At 39.7% G+C, this 24331-nt stretch overlaps 1 protein-coding gene across 3 annotated transcripts in view; it reads left to right on the top strand.

Moving 5' to 3' along the window:
- The window catches only part of Myo1d (myosin ID), a 308709-nt gene that overhangs the window by 68698 nt on the left and 215680 nt on the right, over window positions 1–24331 (top strand). For all 3 annotated transcript variants that reach the window (XM_028866972.2, XM_037200774.1, XM_028866973.2), the window contains exon 2: window positions 21292–21500. In XM_028866972.2, coding sequence (XP_028722805.1) covers window positions 21292–21500 — 209 coding nt within the window. The remainder of the gene's footprint in view (window positions 1–21291; window positions 21501–24331) is intronic.

Raw genomic sequence — 24331 nt, 5'->3', positions numbered from 1 at the left:
AGCTCCTGTGTCCATCAGAGCCAGTTTCTGAGATGCCTGCAAAGAACACAGACCCTGGTAGCAACTCTTCTAGAAACATGTCCTTGGCTAGTGCTACCAGCCCCATTCCAAGCCTAGTGTCCTTGCAAGCTATGGCCGTGGTTGTTAAGCTGCCTTATACATGTCTGCTTTTTTAAAGTTAGTCATTAAGAATTATCTTTGTTTGGGGAATCTTTGTTTTATATGGCAGTACTGTCTAATTTTGATTTTTTTAATTGCTTCCTCAGTTGACCATCTTTGTTGTCAGTTTTGGTTCTAAAAACAGACCCAACATATGAGGAAATTATAACTTATACTTGGTCATCATTTCTTTAGACCTGCTTCCATCATGATAAATTACTTCATTGTGACCACACATTCAAAATAGGTCTGTTTTTCTTGGACAGAAGAGTCTAGGAAGCCTCTTTTGCAAATGATTAAGATGATATTAGGATTAAAAATAAATAATACATTTTACTTCCTTAATATCTTTATTTGTTTGGGATAATATAACATAATACCCTAAATTGGTTGAGTTTTGTTGTTGTTTTGTTTATTTTTGTTTGTTTGTTTCGAGACAGGGTTTCTCTGTGTAGTTTTGGAGCCTGTCCTGGATCCCCCTCTGTAGCCCAGGCTGGCCTGGAACTCACAGAGATCTGCCTGGCTCTGTCTCCCAAGTGCTGGGATTAAAGGTGTGCGCCACCACTGTTGGTTAAATCAGTGCTGCTCCTGGCTGGTCGCCACCCATAGCGGCCCTGCTGGTGGAGGAGAGTGCTGATCGGAAGAATCACAGGCCATGGTTACCTTTTTAGAGCTTTATTGGGAGGTGGGAGAGAGGGAGAGGGAGAAAAGAAAAGAAGGGTGAACAGAGGGCCCACCCGCTTTTTAGGCTGGGACGCCGTCGCAGGATGGTGATGTAATTAAGGACAGAATCTTTACAACCACTGCCCAACTAAACTGGATATTTTATAAACAATTAAAATTTACCCTGCAGGATTCTGGGGGTAGTAAGGATCAAGCCTCCCGCAGGCTCTGTATCCCACAAAGTCCTGTCCCCTCACATGGGCCTCACTTCCTCAGGGCTCTTTTCCCGTTCCCCATGGAATACTCATAACCTACTGACCTCCCAAGGTGCAATGTCTTTGCACTGCACATTGCGTTTTGATATTTGAATTTAGGGGTATACATTCAGTACAGGGTATCTAATTTAGCTAATAATACTATACTAAATTGCAGAAATAGCCTGATTAACAAAGTGACTATAAACATAACAAGCAACAAATTATGAATAGAATGCTTATGTTTTGTCTGATCTATATATGTTTTTGAGCCAGAGTTACTACAGTGTTCTTATTATTCTTTCTAACCTGGTGCTACTGTCCATAGCTAACTGCTGGGTCCACACTACATCCTCATGCAACCTCAGCATGTATTTGAGAGAATCCAAACTGATGTGTACCTTGTTGAACAATGTAAGACCACTAAATCTCACTTTTGGCTGTCATCATAATGTCAAATTGCCTAAAATTCTATAAACGTTGTCTTTCCATAACACATACCAAACAACATTATTTTAATTAATATTTATTTTAAGAATGAATGTAGAACATACTATAAACATGTAGAAATACTTACTAGCTTAAAAGAGCAATGAAAGAGTTCCCTGAGACAGCAGGAATAAATTGGCAGAGAAGTTAGAGGCAGTAATGTCCTGAAAGCCCAGTGGGAGGAGGGAAGGGACTTAAGGCCAGCAGAACCTAGAAAAGCCTTGTGGAGAAAGAAGACTTTAAAGTGCTACAGTATAAAATGTTTAAAAGTGGAAATTGAATCAAATGTATTTTTTATAAACTAAACAACAGTCATAGTTAGTATGCAATGTGTAAATGCTGGTTATTCCTACATAAATCTTATAGTCAGCCTTTGAATGCAAAGGGAGTTTCTTCGTCTTTTTTAAAGATTTATTTTAGTCTTTATTATGTGTCTCTGGGTTGGGTTGGGATATGTGCACATGAGAGTGCAGAAACCTTCAGAGTCCAGAAGAGGATATCAGATCCCCTAGAACTGGATTTGGAGAAGGTTGTAGGTGCTGAGAACTGAACTCAGGTCCTCTGCAAAAACACAAAGTGCTCTTAACTGCAGAGCCAGCTCTCCAGCTCCTTATTTGTATTCTTATCTTTAAAAAAGTCAGAACCAAAGTCTTTGTTCTTTTGAATCATCACAAGCTTCTTAGTAATTACTTTGAAGCAGATTCATTCTAAGTGGGAATACTCTGGAAGGTTCCTTTAAGAGCTCTGTTTTGCAGATGTTGTTTTGTAATGTAGACTCAATCCCTGCCAGCAGAGTGTAGTTGGAGTTGCATCACTTCCCTTGCAAGAGAATTGACTCCAGGATCCTTGGGGCAGGGTCATTTTCTCATTGTTTTGCACACTGTGTATCACCTATTTACGTTAGAACTCTGATGAGTCACAGCCACAAATTAAATGGGGACTGTTATTACACCTGTTAGCTGCTGATGTGATGAGTTTTATGCAAGCTGTTGTTTCTTTTTCTTTTTTTTTCTCAAGTCAGTTTTATATTCTTTAAACTTTAGTTTCAATTTCAGACAGAATAATATCCCTTTAAAAAAATTCAAAAAGCTGTTTGCAGCTTCTCTTGAAAAATCAGAAGTTCTGACACACCTCATCTACATTTTTAGAATGGGAGCCATCTGCCAGTAAACCTGCTGCTTCCTTTCTACAGGGAACACACTGGTCCAGCTCTCCACCATTCCCCACCTGGCATACTTCCTGTCTGTCACTTACCTATCTGGCTCCCTGGTTTCTTCTTTAGATCTCTAACTCTTCTTGGTGTTTCTGCTTGATTATTAGATTGGCATGTAATCATGTGATATACTCAACAATTGAAAAGCAAGACAAAACAAAACATTTGGGTTTTGCAATATCTTTTATCTTTTATAACTTGACCTATGTATCCTTTGAAGAATATAATGATATATAAATTCTATGGTTGAAATCTATTGCTTGATCTTAGCAATAGATTTTGATAATGTTATAATTTTATGTGTACTTATACGTACTTAGATGGATGTATACATAAATATATGAAAATAATGTTTATAAAAACATAATGGATGGGATCATCTGAGTGAAAAATAATTGGGAGTTTATTTCTTAATGTTTTACTTAACAAGTTTTAAGTTTGAGATTTCATAAATGTGAAAGTTGTTTTTAAAACCCAGAGCTAACTCCCAACACAGATTTCCAACAATGAGAAAATTTTTCTTCTCAAAGTGATCTTTTTATATTTTAAACAGAATGTGAGGATAGGAAAAACTTAATGCCAAACTACTTGATTATCATGTTCTTCCTCAGGAAAAAAAAATATTTTCCTATAGTTTATACTAAGAATAAAATTTAGGGACAGTCAGGAAAAGCAGAGGACATAGCAGAGGATGGAGGAAGGGACCATGACCCTAGGAATGCAGGCAGCCTTTAGGAGTTAGGAAAGGCAGGAATGGATTTTCTTCTGAAGCCCCGATATGGAATGCAGGTACTGCTGACACCTTGGTTTTGGAATTTTGACCCCCAATACTGAGAGGATAAATTTGCATTGCTCAGCAAAAACATTTTTTGAGAAATATGTTTTTATGAATTAACAACTGAAACCATTTGTATCTGTCTTCATTTATTAGTATGCTGTTCTAATAAGGCACTGGAAGTACACAAAGAAGGGCCTTATTAGCAGAATCCATATGGGCTGATGCAAAGGCACTGACATGTTAGATATCTTAACAAGTGACCACACTGTCCGCAGGACATAATCTGGTTGTTCATGTGTGGTGATCAGTGTTGCAAGTTCACTCCCATTTATATCCCTTGTAACCAATGGCTCTGTGTGTCCTTGAAGGCTAGTCAGGATAAAAGCTATAGACCATAATGCCAAGAGTGAGAAGAAAAATTGATAGGGCTGTGCATGGGTGTAGCTCAGTGGGAATGAGGATCTGGGTGGCAGGTGTGATTGTTCCTTGCATATCACCACCCTTAGGCTCCTTAGCAAACAGAGCTGAAGAATGGGCAGGGTGCATTCATGCATGGTCAGCTCCTGTGTCTGTGGGTTTGACATCCACAGATTTGACCAACTGCAGATGGGAAATATTTAAAAAATAAGATGGTTCAGGAAGCTCCAAAAAGCAAAACTTGAATTTACAGTGTATCATACTGAATCTGTGTAATGAAGTGGTATGTAGGCATTATATTAGGTTTTATAAGTAATATAGAGATGATCTAAGGTATATGGAAAGATATACATTGGTTATATATACATACACAGTTTTATAAGGGACATGAGCATTTTTGAATTTGGACATCCACAGTGTCTTTGGAGGTCCTCAGAATATCGTAAGATTTTTTTTTGTTTACATTAAACATGAGTTCATATTAGTATCCCACATTTTATTCCAGTCTCATATGAATCCTTTCCTCTTCCATATCTATAACTTCCTTCTGCAGTATAGACAAACCTAGCTTCCATTATCCTCAACATATTCTTTACTCAATCCTCCTATATGTAACTAATTTCCCCACCATGTATACAAACAGACCACAACATAGACCCTGGCCCTGGTGGACACCTCAGTGCACTGACAGAATCATTACTCTGACCCCACCACACATGCAGTGAGCCAGCTGAATTCTCAGCCTGGCTGTGCCAGATACACTGGCCAAACCCTTGTTTTTAAACTTGGAGGAATTATATAAGCAAAAACTTAAGACAGACTATTTTCTGAAATTTAAAAATAAGGATGCTAAAACTTTTAGTTATTCAGTCATCATCTAGTTTCAATTATTATTCACAGAGGCTGGTGGGACTTGTTTAAGTAAAGATTTGAAACTAATGCTATTTATAAGTAGTCTTAACTTTTCCTTTGTGTTATATCATGTTAATAGGCATTTAAAGAAACTGGTCATGGCCTAGATGAGCAAGGTTGAGCTTGCCTCCAGCCCAGGAAGCTCCTGTGCAGTGCCACTTGGACAAAAAACAAAAGTTACATAGTGTTTGTCTTCAGTTGGCAGCCGATCCACCTACATAAATTCCTTTCTCAATTTTATCTAACAATAAAAAAATAAAATAAATTTGATATCTGCTAGAAGAGCTAAAGGGGAAAGTAGGAAAATTTATTTGTTTTTTTCCATTTCCTGGTGTATTTGATCTGTTTTGACTCTTTTCTTTGCCACCACATTCTTACTCTCTTAGTTTGCTTCCTGATGGCTGCTGTTTCTGAGTATAGATAACTCTTGGTTATTTTCACAAGTGGAGATGGACCAGCTGGTAAAGCAGAGTGCTAGAAGGTCCAAATCATATTTGTCTTTGTGTTGATTTTGGTAGTCTGAATACAGGCCCACTTAATATGTAGAGAATGTAATAATAAATCTCTCAGTGGCTCCAGGTCTCTGCCTCTGTGAAAACTGCCTTAGCGCCCAGTGAAGTGCACCAGGAAAAGTAAGAACAACCTATCTGGCTCTCCCTGGCACTAAGGAAAGGTTCTGACATACGAGCAAAGCTGTATAATCTATCTCAAATATCATTTAAAGATGAAAACACTTTGCAGAGTGGTAATGGTGATGTCTTTTATCTTTTATATATTCTTTAGTCTTCTATAAATTTAGCTCCCTTCTCCTAACTCACAAAACTTTGTTCCCAAATGCCCAGCTGTTATGCAGAGGCCCCCAAGGAGCAGCTATTCATATTCACCTGGGGGTATTACCTGACCTTCTGATTTCCCAGGGGCGGCTGGCATCAAAGGGGTTGCATTGGCATTCAGTAAGCACTGTGACGTCCGTGTATCCCATGGACACTCCCAACATGGGAGCAGTGTGTGTGTGCTTCAGCCTAACCTCCCTCCTTCACCTGAGGCTTACCTCCACAGTCCCAAAGCAAAAGTCTCAATGTAAATGACAGCCAGTCAGCACTGAGGATGACCTTCTTGTCACTTTTTCTATTCAGTGACAGTTTCATACATGCATGCAATGTATTTCAGTTCCTTTCAACCTGCTACCCTTTCTCATTCTCCCCTGCTGAAAGCTTTCTTCCCAACAAGTACCACACACACATACACACTTTCATGTCTTTTGTGTGCATGTGACCCACAGAGTTAAATTAGGGTTGCATGAGCACGAGTGAGAGGTTGTTCACGGGAGTGTGGGCAACTTATCAGTGACCACACCACTAAAGAAAGTGACAACCGTTCTCCAGCCACCATTAACTGTCACTAGTCAGTTAGGGGTGGAGCCTCACGGGCTGTTCCTTGTTCCATGAAAAGGTGTTGAAAAGCCTGATTTTGTACAGGTCTTGTGTGGGTGACTGCAGCTGCAGTGAGTTCTTGTGTCATGTCCAGAAGACACTGCTTCATGTCACTCCTCCCCTGCCTCTGTGCTTCTTCCTTCCCCTCTTCTCAGTGTTCTCTGAGTCCTAGGTGATGGGAATATGGACATCTGGCTTAAGGTGGAGCATTCCACACTTGCTTGTTCTCTGAACGTTATCCAGCTCCACCTTGTTTTGTAAGACAGTTTTCACTAATTGGCTAGGCTGGCTGGCCAGCTGGCTAATGAAACCTCTGCCCCACGTTCTGGGATTACATGCAGCTACCACCACACTCTGCTTTTATGTGGATGCTGAGGATCCTAACTCAGGTCTTCATGCTTTTCCAACAAACACTTTGCTACTAAGTCACCTCCCCAGCCCCATAGCCACCTCTTAAAATTTGTTTTCTCTTCTGCTGTCTGTCCATAAATAAGCAGCACTGTGGTCTGCTCAGTAGCTCATGTGAGTAGCCCTAACACCTCTACCTCCTTTCCTCTTGTAATCAGTACGTTATCCTGTTTGAGCAGTTCTTCTGTCTGAAATCCCACTCATCTCTCCATCTTTCTGAAGCTCCATCCGTTCCTGAGACTATTGCAGTAGCCCCCTAATGGTCAGTCAGCAGGTACTCAGTCTCTTGTACCAAAGCAGATATGATCCACCACAAACGTCTGCTCCAGACCCCTCAGATGGCTTCAAGGCCTCATATATGTCAGTCTCTCCTTTCCCAGAATCCTCCCCTGTTCTCTCTTCTGGGGCATGGTCATCACCTGTTCTGCTTTAGGTTCTTCAGAAACTTGGTCCCTTCCTCTACCAGTGCAATACACATTTGGTTGCCTCTTCTCCTTCTTACTTGCAGTAAGGCAAAAATGGTCAGCTGTTTATTACTCATGGCTCAGAAACCTTGAAACATGAGTGCTGAGTAATAGTAATTGGATGAACAAACACATGAATACAAATGAATACAAAGACAGCAATAAGAATATTTAAAAAGACTTACAGGAATGCTGCTGATAAAAATCATGCTTAGTGTAATTATGCTCTTAGTTTGCACCAATAGTGTGTTGAGGACTTCATGTGGAGCATCTCATTGTAACAATCTTGTGAGGTGGTTATATGCTGTAGTTTGGGTGGTATATTGCTTTTTATGAATGGGTCTCCTATAGCCAGCAGGACTAGCCTTGTACTTGCTATGTGTAGCCCATGCTGATCTCAAACTTTTGATCCTTCTGCTTCAGCCTCCTGTGTGCTGGGATTACAGGTAATGAACTAACTACCATGCCCAGCTAGTTTGGTTGTAAAATGTCCCCCAAAGACCCTTGTAGTGAAACTAGGGTCCTTCCCTTATTGGAAGGTGGTAGAAGCTTTAAGAGCTGGGATATAATGGATGATCTTTAGATTACTGAAGCATAAATTAGGTTATTATGCCTTTGAGATTATGGAACTCTCAACTCTATCCTTACCATCTTTTGCTCCCTGGTCCTTGAGATGAGAGGTTTTGCTCTGCCACACATTCCCACCATTGTGTGCTTCTTACCAAGGTCTTGAAGCAGTAAGGGCTACCCAGTCTGAAAGCTCCAAAGTCTAAAGCCAAAATAACCCTTCATCTATATTTATAAACCATCACTGCATTTGTTACATCAGTAGAGACCTGACTAACAGTACCATTACTGCCCTAATTTTCAGATGAAAAATACAAGGCACAGAGATGTGGTAACACAATCACTGATCTAGTTAGTGCTAACCAGCGGCCACATACAGAGGGCATTTGTGTCAGTGCCACTTTCCTGTGCTATCGATGGCCAGGAGCACCCATTTGCTACATGAGTGCACTATGCTTAGCAAGAGTTCTCCTCCATGTTGTGAACTGCAGGCTTCTGTGTCCATAGAAGATAAAAATAAACATTCAGTTCAAAGTGGTTTTAAGACAGTTGAAATCAAGAAGTGTCGGGAACTGCCTATATAGCAACTGTATTACAAATAACTCAAATGTCGGGCAGCATGATCATTAGGAATGTCTTTGGACTCCGACTTTTAAAGCTGGGCTAGGTCTCCTTCTCTAAACTGTGGCATTCTTTCTATCTCTATCATTGCCTCAAATATTTCTGAAACCATATGATTAAGGATTGTGGAGAGGAGAGTAAGAGCAAAAGAATAGTTTTAAAAATAGTTAATTTTTAAACTCAATTATTGTGCTTACTATGTGGCACTGTCAATTTATATAAAGCATGGAACAGTATAATATAGTTCTCAGTTTCCTCTCAACTTAAGCTCTGGCTTGAGTGCCAGGCTCCTGGGCACTTACTGACTACTCAAATATGTATATAAATACATACAGTCAGTAATTTGGATTCAAGCCTGAGGCCCCAGGACTATGTGACTTGAAAATCCCTTCTCTTTCCAACACATAGTCCTTGCCCATAGTCCTCCAAAGTGGATAAACTAAGTGATTAGGTTGCATGGAAACCATGACTTTGACAGAGGAAGCAGGAAAGGATGCTTTTGCCTTTGGGAGAAGTGCTCATCCAAACATTGGAACGGTGGACCAACCCTCACTGAGTTGGCTGGCGCCCCAGTGAGCAGCGCGTGAGCAGGCAAACCAAGGGGTCAAAGTCTTGTGGACTTTGCAGTATAGGCTCTCCTTTCGACATAGTCCAGGATCAGTAGTTAAAAAGTCCGCACCCAGAGCCAGAAACTGTCACACATTGGAAATACAATCATAAACTAGAGTATCTCATTGGAGAAGAACTTGGCAATAAATCAACATTATAAATTGCATGTAGCCTTTAAAAAATTTTAGATATATTTATTTTGTTTTATATTGTATAAACATTTTGCCTACATGTATGTATGTGTACTATGTGCATGTGTAGTGCCCATGGAGGTCAAATGAAGGCATAGGATCCCCTGGAACTGGAGTTAAAAACAGTTGTGAGCCAGCAGGTGCGTGCTGGGAACTGACCCCAGATCCCTTGTAAGAACAGCAAGCCATCTTTCCAGCTCCTGCAAGTGGTCTCTAAACCAGCACTTTTCACCACAGAAGTGTGTTATACAGGTACACAAGCATATGTGCCCAAAGGAGAATAAACACCGTATGTTTACACTTGCTTTGTCCACAGTAACAAGTATTGGTTAACAATGTGAATGTCCAATGGTATGAACTCAATACTGTGCAGTCCTTTAAACATGAAACTTATATGAGACTTTTGTCAAGATAAATATTTTAGTTAGAAAAAAAATGTGTTTACAGCTGGGCAGTGGTGGCGCACGCCTTTAATCCCAGCACTCAGGAGGCAGAGCCAGGCGGATCTCTGTGAGTTCGAGGCCAGCCTGGACTACCAAGTGAGTTCCAGGAAAGGCGCAAAGCTACACAGAGAAACCCTGTCTCGAAAAACCAAAAAAAAAAAAAAAAATGTGTTTATGTTAACTAAAAAAAACACCCAAAAATATTACCAGGTGGTGAGTTAGCTCAACGGATAGAAGCACTTGCAGCCTGCTGCTGAGCCTGACCCCCGAGTTCAGTCCCCAGAACCCGTGCAAAGGTAGCAGGAGAGAACTGATGGCATGTGTGCTGCGGCATACATGCACCCACACATACCACACATCTACTGCACACTACTAATAATTTAAGACCTATATATGTACATTTGTGTATCCATAAACTATTCCAGAAGATTTCACAGGAAAGCGCAGCAGTGGTTACCTCCAAGAGGGAAAGAGAAATACTTCCACTGTCTTTTATATCATTTGAGTCTTTTACTAGTTTATATCACCTTGTCACAGCTAATACACTAACTGATATTTAAACTCACTGTGTAAAGAGCCTTGGGATTTAGACTTTTAATTTCATCCTTTAATTTCAGATTTATGGAAAACATAGTATAAAAAAAAAATACCTTTTATCCTTCACCAGTTTTTTGTATTTTGCTCTGTTTCTGAGCTTCTCTTTTTATATTTTTATGTATGCATATAATTATTTTCACTTTTGGAGAGTATTTTGGAGACATCATGATCCACTGAATAATTCAAGGCATGTTTCCTAAAAACAAGAATGTTCTCTTCACCACAGTGCAGTGATCAAAATCAGGAAATGTAATTTTGTCACAATTCAGTGTCTAACTTTTAGCTGATGTTCATATTTTATCAGTTGTTCCAGTAATATCCTCAAAGCAATTTTCCCCTTACTCTTGATTCAAACTAGGAGTGTGCGCGCATTTACTTGTCACGTCTCCTTAACGCCCTACAATCTGGAATATGCTACTCAGCCGTGCTTTGTTTTCCCGAGCAGGCCCTGTGCAGTTATGTTTGTAGACTGTCCTCTAGTTCCAGCCTTCACTGCTCTGGCTGAGGTTCAGGTTCTGGGCTGGGGCTGCCACACGTGCTGCTGTGCCTTCCCCCCTGCGTCCTAGCAGGAGGCCCTGCTGGCCTCTGGGTTCTCAGTCTTGGGGCTGCTCTGTGTCTCCTTCAAGCCATGTGTACTGCTCTTTAGTCCAACTGGGATCCCTAAGCTCACCCTTTTCTCTCAGTACCTCGCCCAGCAACATTAAGATCTACCCGAGAATGTCATATTTTGTGGATTTCTAAAAATGTTCAGGGGTGCTATACACAGAGACTCCCAGTTGCCTGCTTCTTATAAATGGCTGACAAAGAGCATGCAATGGTTTTGTTTTGCATATCTCTTCTTCCCAATAGACTATGAACTTCGTCTTTACCATCTGAAGCAGAGCCCTCAATCAGATTAAAGGACCTATTCTAGAAACTTCACAGCAGTTCAGAAAACTCTCACATTTTAAATTTCCTCCAGAATTGCTCTTGTTTCCCAAATCTGTATTAACCTAGGTTCTCTGGTGAAAGAGATCCAATCAGATATGAAAGAAAAATATGATAGAAATTGAGATTGAGAGAGAGATTTACTGTTAGGTAACTGTTCACTTATGCAGTTACAGAGGCTGGTAAGTCTGCGGTCTGCAGCTGACAGACAGGAGACCTAGGAAAGACAGTGGCACAGTTTTCAGCTTGAGTCTGAAGGCCCGAGGACCAAGAGAGCTGATGGTATCAAGTCCAGTCTAAACCTAAAGGCAGAAAATTTGGTGTCCCAGCTCAGATACAGACAGGAGAAAAAAACTGTGGTTTTGTTGTTTTGAATTGTGTTTTATTCTCTTCAGATCTTTAATAGGCTGGGGAGGGAAAATACTTTAAGCAATCTACTAATTAAAAGATTAATTTCACCTAGAAATACCCATGTAGACCTCTCCAAAATACCCTTTTAGTTAAGTCTTTGGGCACCTTGTGGCCCAGTCACAAGTCGATAGTGAAGTTAACCGTCACAAGCATGTATCAGTTTGCTCTAGAATTGTTGGTTCTAATTTTAATAACTTGGCTTTAGTGTTCATGAACTCCCTGTGCTGTAAAGTTATCATTTTTCCCTTTGAAATTAAGAAATGGTTTGTGGGGAAGTACTCTGAGGCTATGTAAATATCCTGTCCCTTAGATTGTAACTGCTGGTTTCAGCGTCTACTGATAATGTACTAACGTCATCCCTTCTACTTGTATGCCTTGACTCTGTCCTACAGGAGAAGTTCCTTCTCGTGCATATCTTTAGTCACATCATGCTGGGTGTTTACTGTGTTCCATGAATTAAAATCTGTCACTGGCATCACTTCTTCTCATGCCAGTTTCTTAGGTGGTTCCAAGGGGCCCATTCAATCTGTCGTTCTTTGAGCACTTCTCTACTTTCTGGTGCTACAAGGTACTCTAGATTCATTTTGTGGTTCTTTTAGTCTGTGAAGACTTCAGTTCATTTCCATGGAGCCTTGAATCCTATCAGGTAAGAGTGGTATTTGCACACCTACACCTGGGTGTTATTCCTTCTTGGCATCTTGAGTGTACAGTTAGGAAATGCACATGCGTACTGTTACTTCCTCTCTCCTCTCTCTACTCCATAGTCCATGATTCCTCCAATTCCAGTTCAAACCTACTTGTTTTTCCCCTATGTCTCATGTTTATTTCATAATATCAAATAAAATCCGCTTTTAAAATCCCCCCAAACTTTTAAAAATCCCAATGCTTTAAAAGTTACAAGTCTCTTAACTGTAAGCACATATAAATAACAAAACCAAGTTAGATCTGTTCAGCATATTATGGTACCAAGTAGAGATTCTTATTCCAAAAGGGAAAAGACAAGGCCATAGCAATGAACATTTACACCAAAGCAAAATCAAACCCAGCAAGGACAACATTCAAACTTGCAGTTCCAGTGGCTGGTGTCTAAGACTTGAACTGCATTCTTCTGGGCTCCTAAGAAATTTGGTAGCAAAGTCCTTTTAGGAATGTTTAATCTTGTAATGTCCCTTAGTTTTAATATCATGATATAGGTTTACCAACACTTAACCTCTAATATGATCTCAATCCGTGTTACATAATAAAACATTCTATTTACAATGATAAATAGAAAAAAGGCCACAAATTTCTATTTAATATGTGAACAAGAATATTCTTAACAGGACAGAAAAAGTCTTGTCCATTATAACCCTTATTTCTGTTGACGATCACATGATCTTAAGCTGGTATTTATAACTACATTCTTCTACCCATTCTGTATTTCCTCTGCTCTCATCAAGCATTTCAGTGAGTCTTGGTTCATTATCTGGAGGAGTGACCTTTACTTTCATTCCTGAAGGGTCTGGGCTATTTATCACCTGCCTGGATTGGGTTGTTGTAGTTTCTTGTTGACTTTAGTCACAGGACTTGGTAACAAGGTGTGCTAAAAGATCTTCTGCATTTCTGACAGTCCAGTTTCCCTTTGTTAGTCTGGATCAGTCAACACCTCCACCTCTTGCTGTTACTCCTTTCTTAGCCAGTTGACTCAAAGCCATCAGGAGCCCAAAATGTCAGGAGAAGTCTTGACTTCCAATTCAATGGGGTGTTTGTTGTGCCTCCTGACAGAAGCATTCTTCACCCTGGAACCAAAACTTCTAGGCCTGCCGAACACAAGCTTGTAGAAACAGGAAGAAAAAGTGTCCCTAGTGAGCCACTAGGGATGATAGTGAGTGGAACCATTTTTATTTTCATTCCTCAATCCCTGGATCTGTGAATCCTGGTTATAAGAGGAAGAGCACCTTATAGACTCTGATTTAAGGCGTATACAGCCTTCTGGAGAATCCTACCCCAGCCTTATAGTCTATTGCCACCCAACTGGCATTCTAACTGTATCTTTATTTTTTACTTTTCTTTCTTATTTAATAAGAAACCTCTAACCCCTCCCATGTATCTCTCTCCAATCCCTCCCCTGCTCCATCTCCATCTCAAATTAATAGCCTCTTTTTCTTTATTATTGAGATAGGTAGGTAGGTAGGTAGGTAGATAGATAGATGATAGATAGATAGATAGATAGATAGATAGATAGATAGATAGATAGATAGATGGATGCACAAATATATAAATACAATCCGCTGGGTCTATTTTTGTTGTTTGTGTACCTAAGGATCAGAGACCATCCTGGAAGATTATAAGAGCCAGAAGACCAGAAAGTCTGCTGTGAGACTAGAAATGGCTGCCTGAACAAGACCTAAACAATGCCAATAGCAATAGACGTGCTAATGGAGAAAGGGCAGAGGGAGATTTCACAGAGTTCCACCACTAGACAAAGAACTACAGGCAACTAATGACTGCCGAGAGAGAGAAAATTAGTCTCATTCAGGGACAAGCCCCTAATTGCTTACTCAGCCCCATGTATTTTGCAGCCATGTTCTCCAGCAGTGAAAATAGTGTCTCAGATTTGGGGGTTTTTTGTTGTTGTTGTTTTGTTTTTGTTTTTGTTTTCCTGGCTTTGAAGTTCCTCACATAAAAAGAGGAACCGATTATTTTCTGTGGGGACATGAATACATGGCCCATCTTTTAGATATCAGATGACATTTTGTTGTATTTTACCCCTCCTGTTATAAATTTGGCATGCCCACCAACCTGCGGAGGCAGATGTGGCCACAGCTTTTGTCATCACCCACTGCTACAAGCTGTGTAGACTTGTGTATGGATGGGGCCACCCATAAAGGCCCCGGCCACCCCAGATTCTCTCTGTCTTATTTCTTCTCTCTGTCTTGTTCAATTTCTCTGTTTCCCAGTCTCTGTCTAGCTCTCTCTCATGTTCCCACTCCAAGGCATCCTTTCACTCTCTCCTCCTCTTCCCCAATAAACCTCCTACATTAGATCTGTTGCATGGCATGATCTCTTAGCAACTCACCTTGGCCTTTTCTGCCACTTTATCATTACACCTCCCCTTCACTTGTGAAACTTAGAAGCTAACAGACAGCAAAAGCTAGAATTAACCATATAAATAGGGGAAAATGATGTTAGATGATTTAAGGCTGTTCATATCATACCTGATAACCTGCATTTTGTCTATAAGCAGGATACAAAACAATTCCTGAAAGAAAGAGATGTGCTAGAGATTCATCCATTCATTATTGGCTTTATTCACTAAATATCTAATCTTTCCTTGATAATATAGACTATATTACATGCCAAAGGTAAAACAGTAAACAGTGCAGTTATAGCCTCTGTTCCCCTAAAAACTATTTGTCACAACCACCATGAGGGAAACAAACAGGTGTGAGCTTTGAGATGGAGAAAGAATTGTGTGTTTGAGGCCAGACCATACAGTGATGGGGTGCTGGTGTGACATGGACCACTGTCTGGATGTCACATTGGCAAGATTGTGGCTTCCTGCAGAAATGTTTGAAGACCAGGCATTTCTAGTAGCTGTGTGTTTTCAGGACACATTTGGTGATTTGTGGAAAGTAGATCAGAAGGAGTGACAGTAGTCACATCATAACAGTACCTGTGATAGAGACAGGCAATGCCCGGGACTTCAAGTTCTTATTAACACCATTCACTGCCAAGTCACTTGATCATAGAAGAGCAGGTGAATCCTACTAATTTGATTTGAATTTCTTTTTGTAAGGAAGCTGAGACAGATTTTCATGGAATTTATTATGATAATAAAACTCTGTCTCTAGGGTTTCTATGGAATTTATTGTCCACAGTCCTAAGACAAAAAGTCCATAATCAAGGTATGAGCAGAACAAAGCTCTCTCTGACAACCCTTTCTAGGCTCTTCTAGCTTCTGGTACAGGTAGATAGATGGTAGGGGTAGATGGTATTTGTTTCGTGCTACCTCACATGGCTCTATCTGTGTCCACATGTGAGGGACATTTCCCCTTCTTTAAAGTCCACCCTAATGAGCTCATCTTGATTACATCTGCAGAAGCCCTGTTTCCAAATATGATCTTATTACAGGACAGTTAGGACTTCCTAATATATTGTTTGGGGAACACAGTTCAATTCCCCACATTAATGCCTTGTAATTTTTTTCATTTGTGTTTTCCAAAGCTGCTATCTATTTTTCTAACAGTTATTGATTTTTTTCATTTTCAAATGCAGGGTTTATTGTTTACACATAAAAGTGGGGAAACAGCTCATAGAAAATGAAATCTAACAACTGAACAATCCAGCTCTAAATAACGCACCAGTGTCCAGAGGCAGAGTTCACTTACAATGGGTAGATCCCCTGCTGGGAAAAGGACAGCAAGTAGATGCCAGCTCTGCAGCAGGTGCTCCTGGAGATGGACAGAGGCTCATTGGCCATGCCTCAGTCGTGCTTAGTCAAGTCAATCAGGATACTGAACACTCAGTAGTCACCTAAGTCAGAGCCAGCCAGGGGCAGGAGATCTTAGTAGGAGATGTGGTGGAAAGTTCCCTTGTTGCTAGAGTTCATAGTTCATGTGCTTTGAAGTACATTAGAGAGCAGTGTCTGCAGTTACTCCTTTTTTGTCTTATACTCAGTGTAAATAATTAAAAAAAAAAATTTTATCCCTTGCATTTGGTAAGTTTTCATATTCAGTTCAGTTTCCCCTTAAAATAATTGAAATTTCTCTATCCATAATTTCTATTTTCACACCCTTCATTTTAAGCATCTTATTGTTCTCTTTGACTATAAAACTTGCTCATTCTTGGTGTCCAGACACATCAAATTTAAACTTACTCCCCTAGGTTTCCAGAGACTATCATGTCACATCATCTGCTCTGTGAATATAGTAACGTGGCGTTCTTGCCACCTTCCCCTCTGCCTGCACACGCACGCCTGTGCACACCTTGTCTGTAGGCTGTAGACATGCTCTGCTGTGACTGGTCTGAAGGAGCTGCTGCATCTTGACTGACTGCTGCAGATGGCCGTATATTCAAGTGATGTGAGTGAATAGGCTAGAATACTTTTAACAACAACAAAATATTTCAGAGCTTGTGGATATTGTACATGTGTTCCAACAGTATTGTCTTTATATCTTCTCTGTTGCCACACATTAGTTAAAAATGTTTTAGAACTTTTGTTTCATTTAGAAACGAATGAAAATATCTAGTCATTTCAATAAATATTTTTATTTACTTTTTAAAGAACTATTTAAGCTATTTTTGATTGGTTGGTTTTTTTTTTTTTTTTTAAACTTTTGAGATACAATTTCATGTAACCCAGGCTGTCCTCAAGCTCACTATGACCAGAAACTCCTGGTCATCCTGCCTCCACTTTCCAAGACCTGAGATTACAGGGGTGTGCCTTGTCCAGCTAATTTTAATTTAATTTAAGACAAGTATATGTGTGTGTGTGTGTGTGTGTGTGTGTGTGTGTGTGTGTGTGTGTGTGTGTGTGTGTGCGTGTGTGTATAATTGATATATAATCCAGGATGGCCTCAGACTCCAACAGTCTTCCTGTCTCGGCCTCCTGAATGATGAGATTAAAGGTATGTGCCACCATGCCCTGTCTTATTAAGCTATTTTAATGATTGGGAGAGTTCTGAGGGGGGAAATGTGAGTGAAAATCATAATACTGGTGTTGGAGATTGAGTATCAAGTAGGACTCCACAGAGAAACTGGTTCTCAGACTTTTGAAGAATGAGGGGGAGTCTGCTGAGTGTGGGGCAGGAAGGGGACCAGGATGAAGGGATTCCAGGTAGTGAAACTCAGGGGGAAAAAAAATATGAAGGCAAAGACCTAGATAGATGAAGGGAGAAGTGCTCATGAACAGAAGTGGTATTGGTTGTTAGGAGTCAAGTAAAGAGGACCAGACCTTGTGTGCCTGGGAATAGAGTTTGTTCCTCATTGGAAGATTTGTTTGTTTGTTTGTTTGTTTTTTGTGTGTGTATATGTGTGTGATAATCTTTGCTACTATAGCACATGGTTTTATTCTCTTTCCTGTTATACTCTGTTATTATTATTTATTTACAGTACTTTCTTGTTTTAATTTTTCCTCTTTTAATTTCCAGGGTTCGACCCCTTCCTTGGAGTCTACGAAGTAAACACTTTGTCATAACAGGTTTACACACAAAGATCATAGGAATGCTTTCATTATTCTTTTGGAGCAGGGTGTCTTCTAGTGTAATTACTGCAGATCCTCCCCAGGGAAGTCCTGAAAGGGCCTAACTACATTACTTTTCTGTTCTTCTCAGGCACCATTTCAGGCATCTGAAATGGCAAGTTGATGTTAGAGTGTGTAATGGCACCATCTAGTGGTTATTTTGAAATCTAACCAAGCTTAAAGTCATTTGATAACCAGCTTACAATTTCAAAAGTAACTTTCTATCATTTTTGCAAATTGCTGCAGCATTTATTTAATATCATATTTTGTTGAGCCTCTGAAACAGTCTTCAAGTCAACAGATAGCATAAACATTATGATTTATAAATAGCATGGTTTATAAAGAAATGATTTCTACATTTTATACCTTTTTGAAACACGGTAACCCAGACTGCCCTTGATCTCTTGATCTCCTGCTTCTGCCTCCCAAGTGCTGGAGTTGTTGGTATAAGCCCCCACATCTGCTACTGTGCACTTATTTTAATTATATCTTGAAGATATGATTCTTAGCAATTTAATTAAACAAAATATTTAATTTGAACTAATACAGAATTTCAGAGACTATTCCATTTGTGGCCGTAAGAACTATTCAGTGAGAAAGTGAATTATTAAATACAGTGAGGATGAGATAACACACTGTCACATACATTATTGCTTATGCCTCTGAGTCAGAGTATCAAGCTCATGAGGTAACTTTTTCTTTAACAGCCTGTTGCTCCTTTTCATTTTTTTTTTTTTTCTATTTGGGCAGTTTTGAAAACTAAACAACCCCGTCTTTCTCAGTTCCTTGGCCATGCCTTCTGAGCATGTCTTACATATTTACAGATCCATCCAGAGAGACCTAAGTGCTGAATCCTACTTTTTATTTCTTTGTGGGTTTTTTAAATATATATTCTTGTGGGGAGGGTTTATGTCCTTGCTCTTGGAGACCAAAGGGGAGGATATTGAAGTCCTTGGATTGAGAGTTACAGTCACTTGTGAGCCACTTGTCAAGAGTGCTGGAAACTGAACTCTGGTCCTTTGCGAGAACCGTACACAATCTTAACCACTGAACCCATCTCCCCAGCTTCACGTTTGTGGGCCTTTAAATGTAAGTTGTATAGATAGGTATCTTGTTGGTGACTTGCAGGCGATTGACAAGGAATGACATTTTGATCATTTAGTCTATTCCTCATCTATGGAGGCTATTGAGTAGGGACAGCATTAATAATAAGTAAAAACACTTGGTAAAGAATCTATGCTCAGCTGCAATCCCAGTACTACTTTGGGTAGAGGCAGGAGTATCAGGAATGGAAGGCCAACCTTGGCTACATAGTTCAATGCCAGCCTGGGCTGCCAGAGACCCTGTCTTAAAACATACAAACAAACATCACTTTCAGGCATAGCATAATAGAAGTATAAAATTAATTGCTGTTTTTTGAAAAAAAAAAAGGGAGGAATGCTAGAGAGGTATAATTATTACCACTGAACAACTGGAGAGGCTGGAGCACATGGAGGGTATAGTTTTCACAAGGTCTCCCCACTGTTAAGTTAGTAATGTGAACACTCAGGCCTAGATGTGAAGGACCCGAAAGTCAGTGCTTTTGCTGTCAGTGGGAAAACCACAATAGAAAAATGCACAAGAAATCTCACTGGTTGATAACTCTTATTTAAATACATGCCAACTACTTGATAGAAATCTTGGTACTTATTTGTTTCCACTCTTAATTATAGCTGACAACTTCCATCTTAAAGGAAGGAAGTTTTAAAAACTTGCCGTTCAGGCCCTAATGCTTATTTCTCCTTATCCAATGGCTATAAACAGCAGGGTACTTGGAGACAAACTACCCATGGGCTAGCATTTTGCCTGTGTGAGCCTTCTTCATTCAACTCTTGAAAGTGAGACACAGTCTTCCCTCCATATTCACAGATGTGGTTTCCTTACAACTAGTCAACTGCAGATTAAAAATGTAAGGGCTATTTAGATAGCATATAACTTGTATGAAGAATTATTATAGCCTACAGATTATGGAGAATGATATACCTAGGCTTTATACAGATCTAGGACATTTTACACAAGGTACTTAAGCATCCACAGATTTTGTTATTTGTGAGGGCTCCTAGACCCAGTCTCCAATTGATGCTGAAAGATGGCTGTATTTGCCTGTGCCTTTCAGCAGATAGAGTGTATTGATAACAATCACTTTAGCATAAACAGTTAAGCTCTGGTTTGTACACACTTAGAGGTATGGGTTACTGTGCAAATAGTACGTGTGGGGTTTCTATGTTTTTATATTAAATTTTTGTGCAGGTTTATCATCCCTATTTACAATTTCAGTCATGGAGCTTTTGCTAATTTTACTTTGTTCCCATGGCTTCTTCTGATCTGCCTCCTCATTCACCCATCCCTATCACCCCACTGTCTGTATATGAGGATAAACATGCCATGTGCTGTATAATATCTTGCAATGCATGCATATACTTAGTTGTCAAATGTATGTATAGATAGACAAACATACTTAAATATTGTCCCGTACAAAAATTGGATCATATTACATATACCTTAAAAATATAGACACTTCCCTGAGAGTCCTTCTCACTGATTTGTAAGCTATGTGTCCAGGGTGTTTTCTGCAGTGTTTCTCATAGTAGCAGGAGGGAAGGAAAGTCACTGAATAAATTGTGCTGTATCTATACCACAGGATTCTAGGTAGTCACTCCAAAAACCAATTTGATTTAGACCAAAAGTGTCTCCTCTACCATTCTCTGTTGTGGATTTTACTGTGTTTATTTCTTTACTGACATTTTAGTGAGACTTCTAGAGGGAGATGAAATAAATGTGAACAGGCCTCTTTGTAATTGAAAATCCAGTGAAGTAAAATCGAAGACCTGATTTAGCTTCTCTTTCTTATCCTACTAGAGCTGTGAGGGTTTCTCTAACTTTTTCCCTCTTCTTGCTTGACCTTCTGTATTGGAAACAGGAAATGCACAGCCTTCTAAGTGTTAAGTTCTTCTTGCCTGAATTTTAAACCGTTGGTCTTTTTCACTAGTGACATCCAAAGGGTACCACATCAGATATGGTCTCTACTATTAGTTGGTTTGTTTTTGTTCTTGTTTTGGGTTTTGTTTTTTGTTTGTTTGAGCTTCACTCCATAGCTCAGACTGGCCTCCAACTCACAGCAATCCTGCCTCAGGCTTAAGAGAGCTAAGTGTAAGCTACCATGCCTCACTCAAACATAGTCTTTGGGTTTTTGTTTGTGTATTTATTTTTAAGACAGAGTCTCACTCTGTAATCCAAGCTGTTCTGGAACTCACTGGCTTTAAAATCACAGCAATCCTCCTGCCTCAGCCTCTTAGGAAATGGGACTACAGACACAAGCCACTATGCCTAGCTGTAATGTGGTCTTTAAAAGTAAACTGAGAACTGATGAATTATCAGATCAGAAACAGTTTCTGGAACATTTAAGCCTGTTTGGTAATAAATTAAGAGGAAAGAACCCATCCCACCTACCTTTTGTTCTTGCTTCTGTGCAGATTTGAGAAAGGACGCATCTACACATTCATTGGAGAAGTGGTCGTTTCTGTGAACCCCTACAAGGTGCTGAACATCTATGGAAGGGACACAGTTGAGCAGTATAAAGGTCGTGAGCTGTATGAGAGACCTCCTCATCTTTTTGCTATTGCTGATGCTGCTTACAAGGCTATGAAGAGGCGATCAAAAGACACCTGTATTATGATATCAGGTATTTCGAGGGGGCCCTGGTTCCAATGTCAAAAGTTATTTATTTATTTATTTATTTATTTATTTATTTATTTATACTCAGGAATTCACACAGTTGATAAGATTTTTTTTCTTTTTTTTTAAGCTTAGAAACCTAAGGTACTTTATAGGGCTCAGAAAAGTAATGAACACTAAATACCAAAGTATTTCTACCCTGTTTGATCATCCACTAGTCTTGGTTTTAGAGGCTGAGACAGGAGGATTGCTTGAACTCTCAGGAGTTCAAGACCACCCTTAACAACATAACAAGACCTCATCTCATAAAAAGAGTACATATTATACTCACATGCCTTTTGGTCATTTGTAGACTGAGCCAGCATAGGATATGATTCCTCCTATCTGAAGCACGCAAAAAATAACAAATAAAATGACACAAAAATAGTTCAGATGTCAACAGAATGAAACAAAGAAAATGATGCACTTACATGCCAAATGTGAGGGGTGAACTCAAAGTCAGACTGGAGTTTGGAAGTTGGCGCTCTGGCGCAGACAGAGGTGGGAATGGGCTTCCTGAGCTTGGACCTGGGCCTTTTGGAGGAGAGGATGAGCTGCAGCCCTCATGCTCAGAATGGGAGCCTAGCCACTCACACAGTGCTGAGTACTTTGCAGCATCTCACCCAGTAAAATGAGGACAAGGAAAATACCTTCTCCCTGGCCCAGGAGGGCCTCTAAAGATGTGGGAATCTCTGTGGGTGCTAATAATACTTCCCATTTACTTTAGTGGCTTTGTGCTTGTCAAAATATTTTTATGACCATTATTTTATTTTGGTTATCAAAATAACTTTAAGTGGTATGTAGCATAGTTATTTTTCTACTTTACAGATAAGACTGTTAAGGATCAGAAGATTAAATAACTTAGTGTTGGAATTAGAGAATTATAGCCCGGGACTAAACTGTTTTTTTTTTTTTTAATAACTAAAACATTTTTAAAATTTAAAAAGTTAACCAGTTACATGAATTTATGAATGGAAATAAAAAGTCCTTTACTTTTTTTATACAATGTATTTTTTATCATTTATCAGTGTGTTTTATTATTTATTATCCCCAAGTCCCTCCCTTCCAATTGTTCTCAACCACCATTTCCTCCTCCCAACTTCATGTCTTTTTTTTTTTTTTTGCATGATATTAGACACCTTTATACACATGTGTGTAGGCCCATCCCCTGAAGGATGGTCCACCTACCAGAAACCACACCCCTGAAAAAAAGCTGATGCTCTTTCCCCCAGGTAGCCATCAACCGTTGGTAGCTCCTCAGCTAGGGGTGGGCCTTGGGAGCTCCTTTTCCATCCATGCTAGAATGTTGACAGGCATGAATCTCATGTAGGGTCTGCTGCAGGCATCCATAGCTGCTTATTGTGAGTTATGAATATGGGGGCCCTCTTATGTTTGTTTTAAAGACAGTTTCACAGCAGTCCTCCCTAACTTCTGGCTCTTCAAATCCTTCCACCCCTTCTTCTACAATGCTGCTTGAGCTTTGTGATATAGATACCCCATTTATGGTTAAGCCCTGCACAGACCCTTATTCTCTGCACTTAGACCAGTTGTGAGTATCTGTGTTAACCACTGTCACTACAAAAAGATATTTCTCTGATGAGGACTGAGAGCTGCTTTAGTCTATGGGTATAAAGATAAGAATTTAGAAGACAGTTTGAGGCTATGTCCATAAAAGTAATAGTAGTAGATTCCCCTAGGCCTATGACCTCCCTAGCCACAGGTTCTTGGCTAAGTTTACAGAACCAGGCATGAGTTTCCTCCTGTGGCATGGGCCTTAAGTCCAGTCAGATAGTAGTTGGTTAACCCCATAACATTTGTGCCATTATTGTAGCTCAGAGGGTAAAACTGTTGATGAACACCAAATATCAGCAGCCTACATAGCACCTTCTGGGTACTATGAAAGCAAGCAAGCAGAAAGAAAGCTTCCAGGTTAGTACCAGCTTGATTTCTACATCTCTAGTGACCGAAGTATAGAGTATCTTGAACAGTAGGTCTTACTATCAAGTCTGAGTGAGCAACCATGTGCAATGGCAAGAGCTGTATTTTTTTTGTCGGGGGAGGTTCCTCTAGGACCCATCTGACTCGGGGGAAAATTCACTTGTTCTTGGACGTCTTGTCCCCCAACATTCCAGAAGTAGCAGATGGTTAGTGTGTGTCCTTTTGCATATTTTCTCTCTGTGTAGGTACATAGAGTCACATGTGCATAAATAAGTAAAAATACAGAATTGTAATTATATACTGCTATTACAAAGTTAGTTTTTCCATTTAGCAGTGTATAGTGAACACATTTTCACTAGGGCTTCTATAGAACTAGCACATTCTCTTTAGCAATTCCATTATGTAATTAACTCTTTTTATCTAATCCTTTATCGATCTATTAGTCCAATTTTAGTCATAACACGTAGTATAATCTGTAAAAAAAAAAAATAGTTTTAAAGCCTTGGGAGGTTGATACATTTGTTTATACTACATTTAAAAATTCCCTTGGGCTGGAGAGATGGCTCAGAGGTTAAGAGCACTGATTGCTCTTCCAGAGGTCCTGATTCAATTCCCAGCAACCATGTGGTGGCTCACAGCCACCTGTAATGAGATCTGGTGCCCTCTTCTGGTCATACATGCTGTATACAAAATAAATAAATAAATCTTTAAAAAAAAAAAAAAAAAAAAAAAAAAAACCTTAAGTTGGCATCTAATAGTGTGCAGTGTCCAAGTGAATCACTATGGCAACAAAGAGTAGAATAAAATGGAAGTCATATCTGTTTAAAAAAAAAAATTCCCTTGGGAGAAAGTTTAGTAAGT

This window comes from Peromyscus leucopus, chromosome 8b (assembly GCF_004664715.2).
Source record: "Peromyscus leucopus breed LL Stock chromosome 8b, UCI_PerLeu_2.1, whole genome shotgun sequence".
Taxonomy (NCBI): domain Eukaryota; kingdom Metazoa; phylum Chordata; class Mammalia; order Rodentia; family Cricetidae; genus Peromyscus; species Peromyscus leucopus.
The sequence above is the reverse complement of the archived record's forward strand: the minus strand, read 5'-3'. Positions and strand labels throughout refer to the sequence as shown.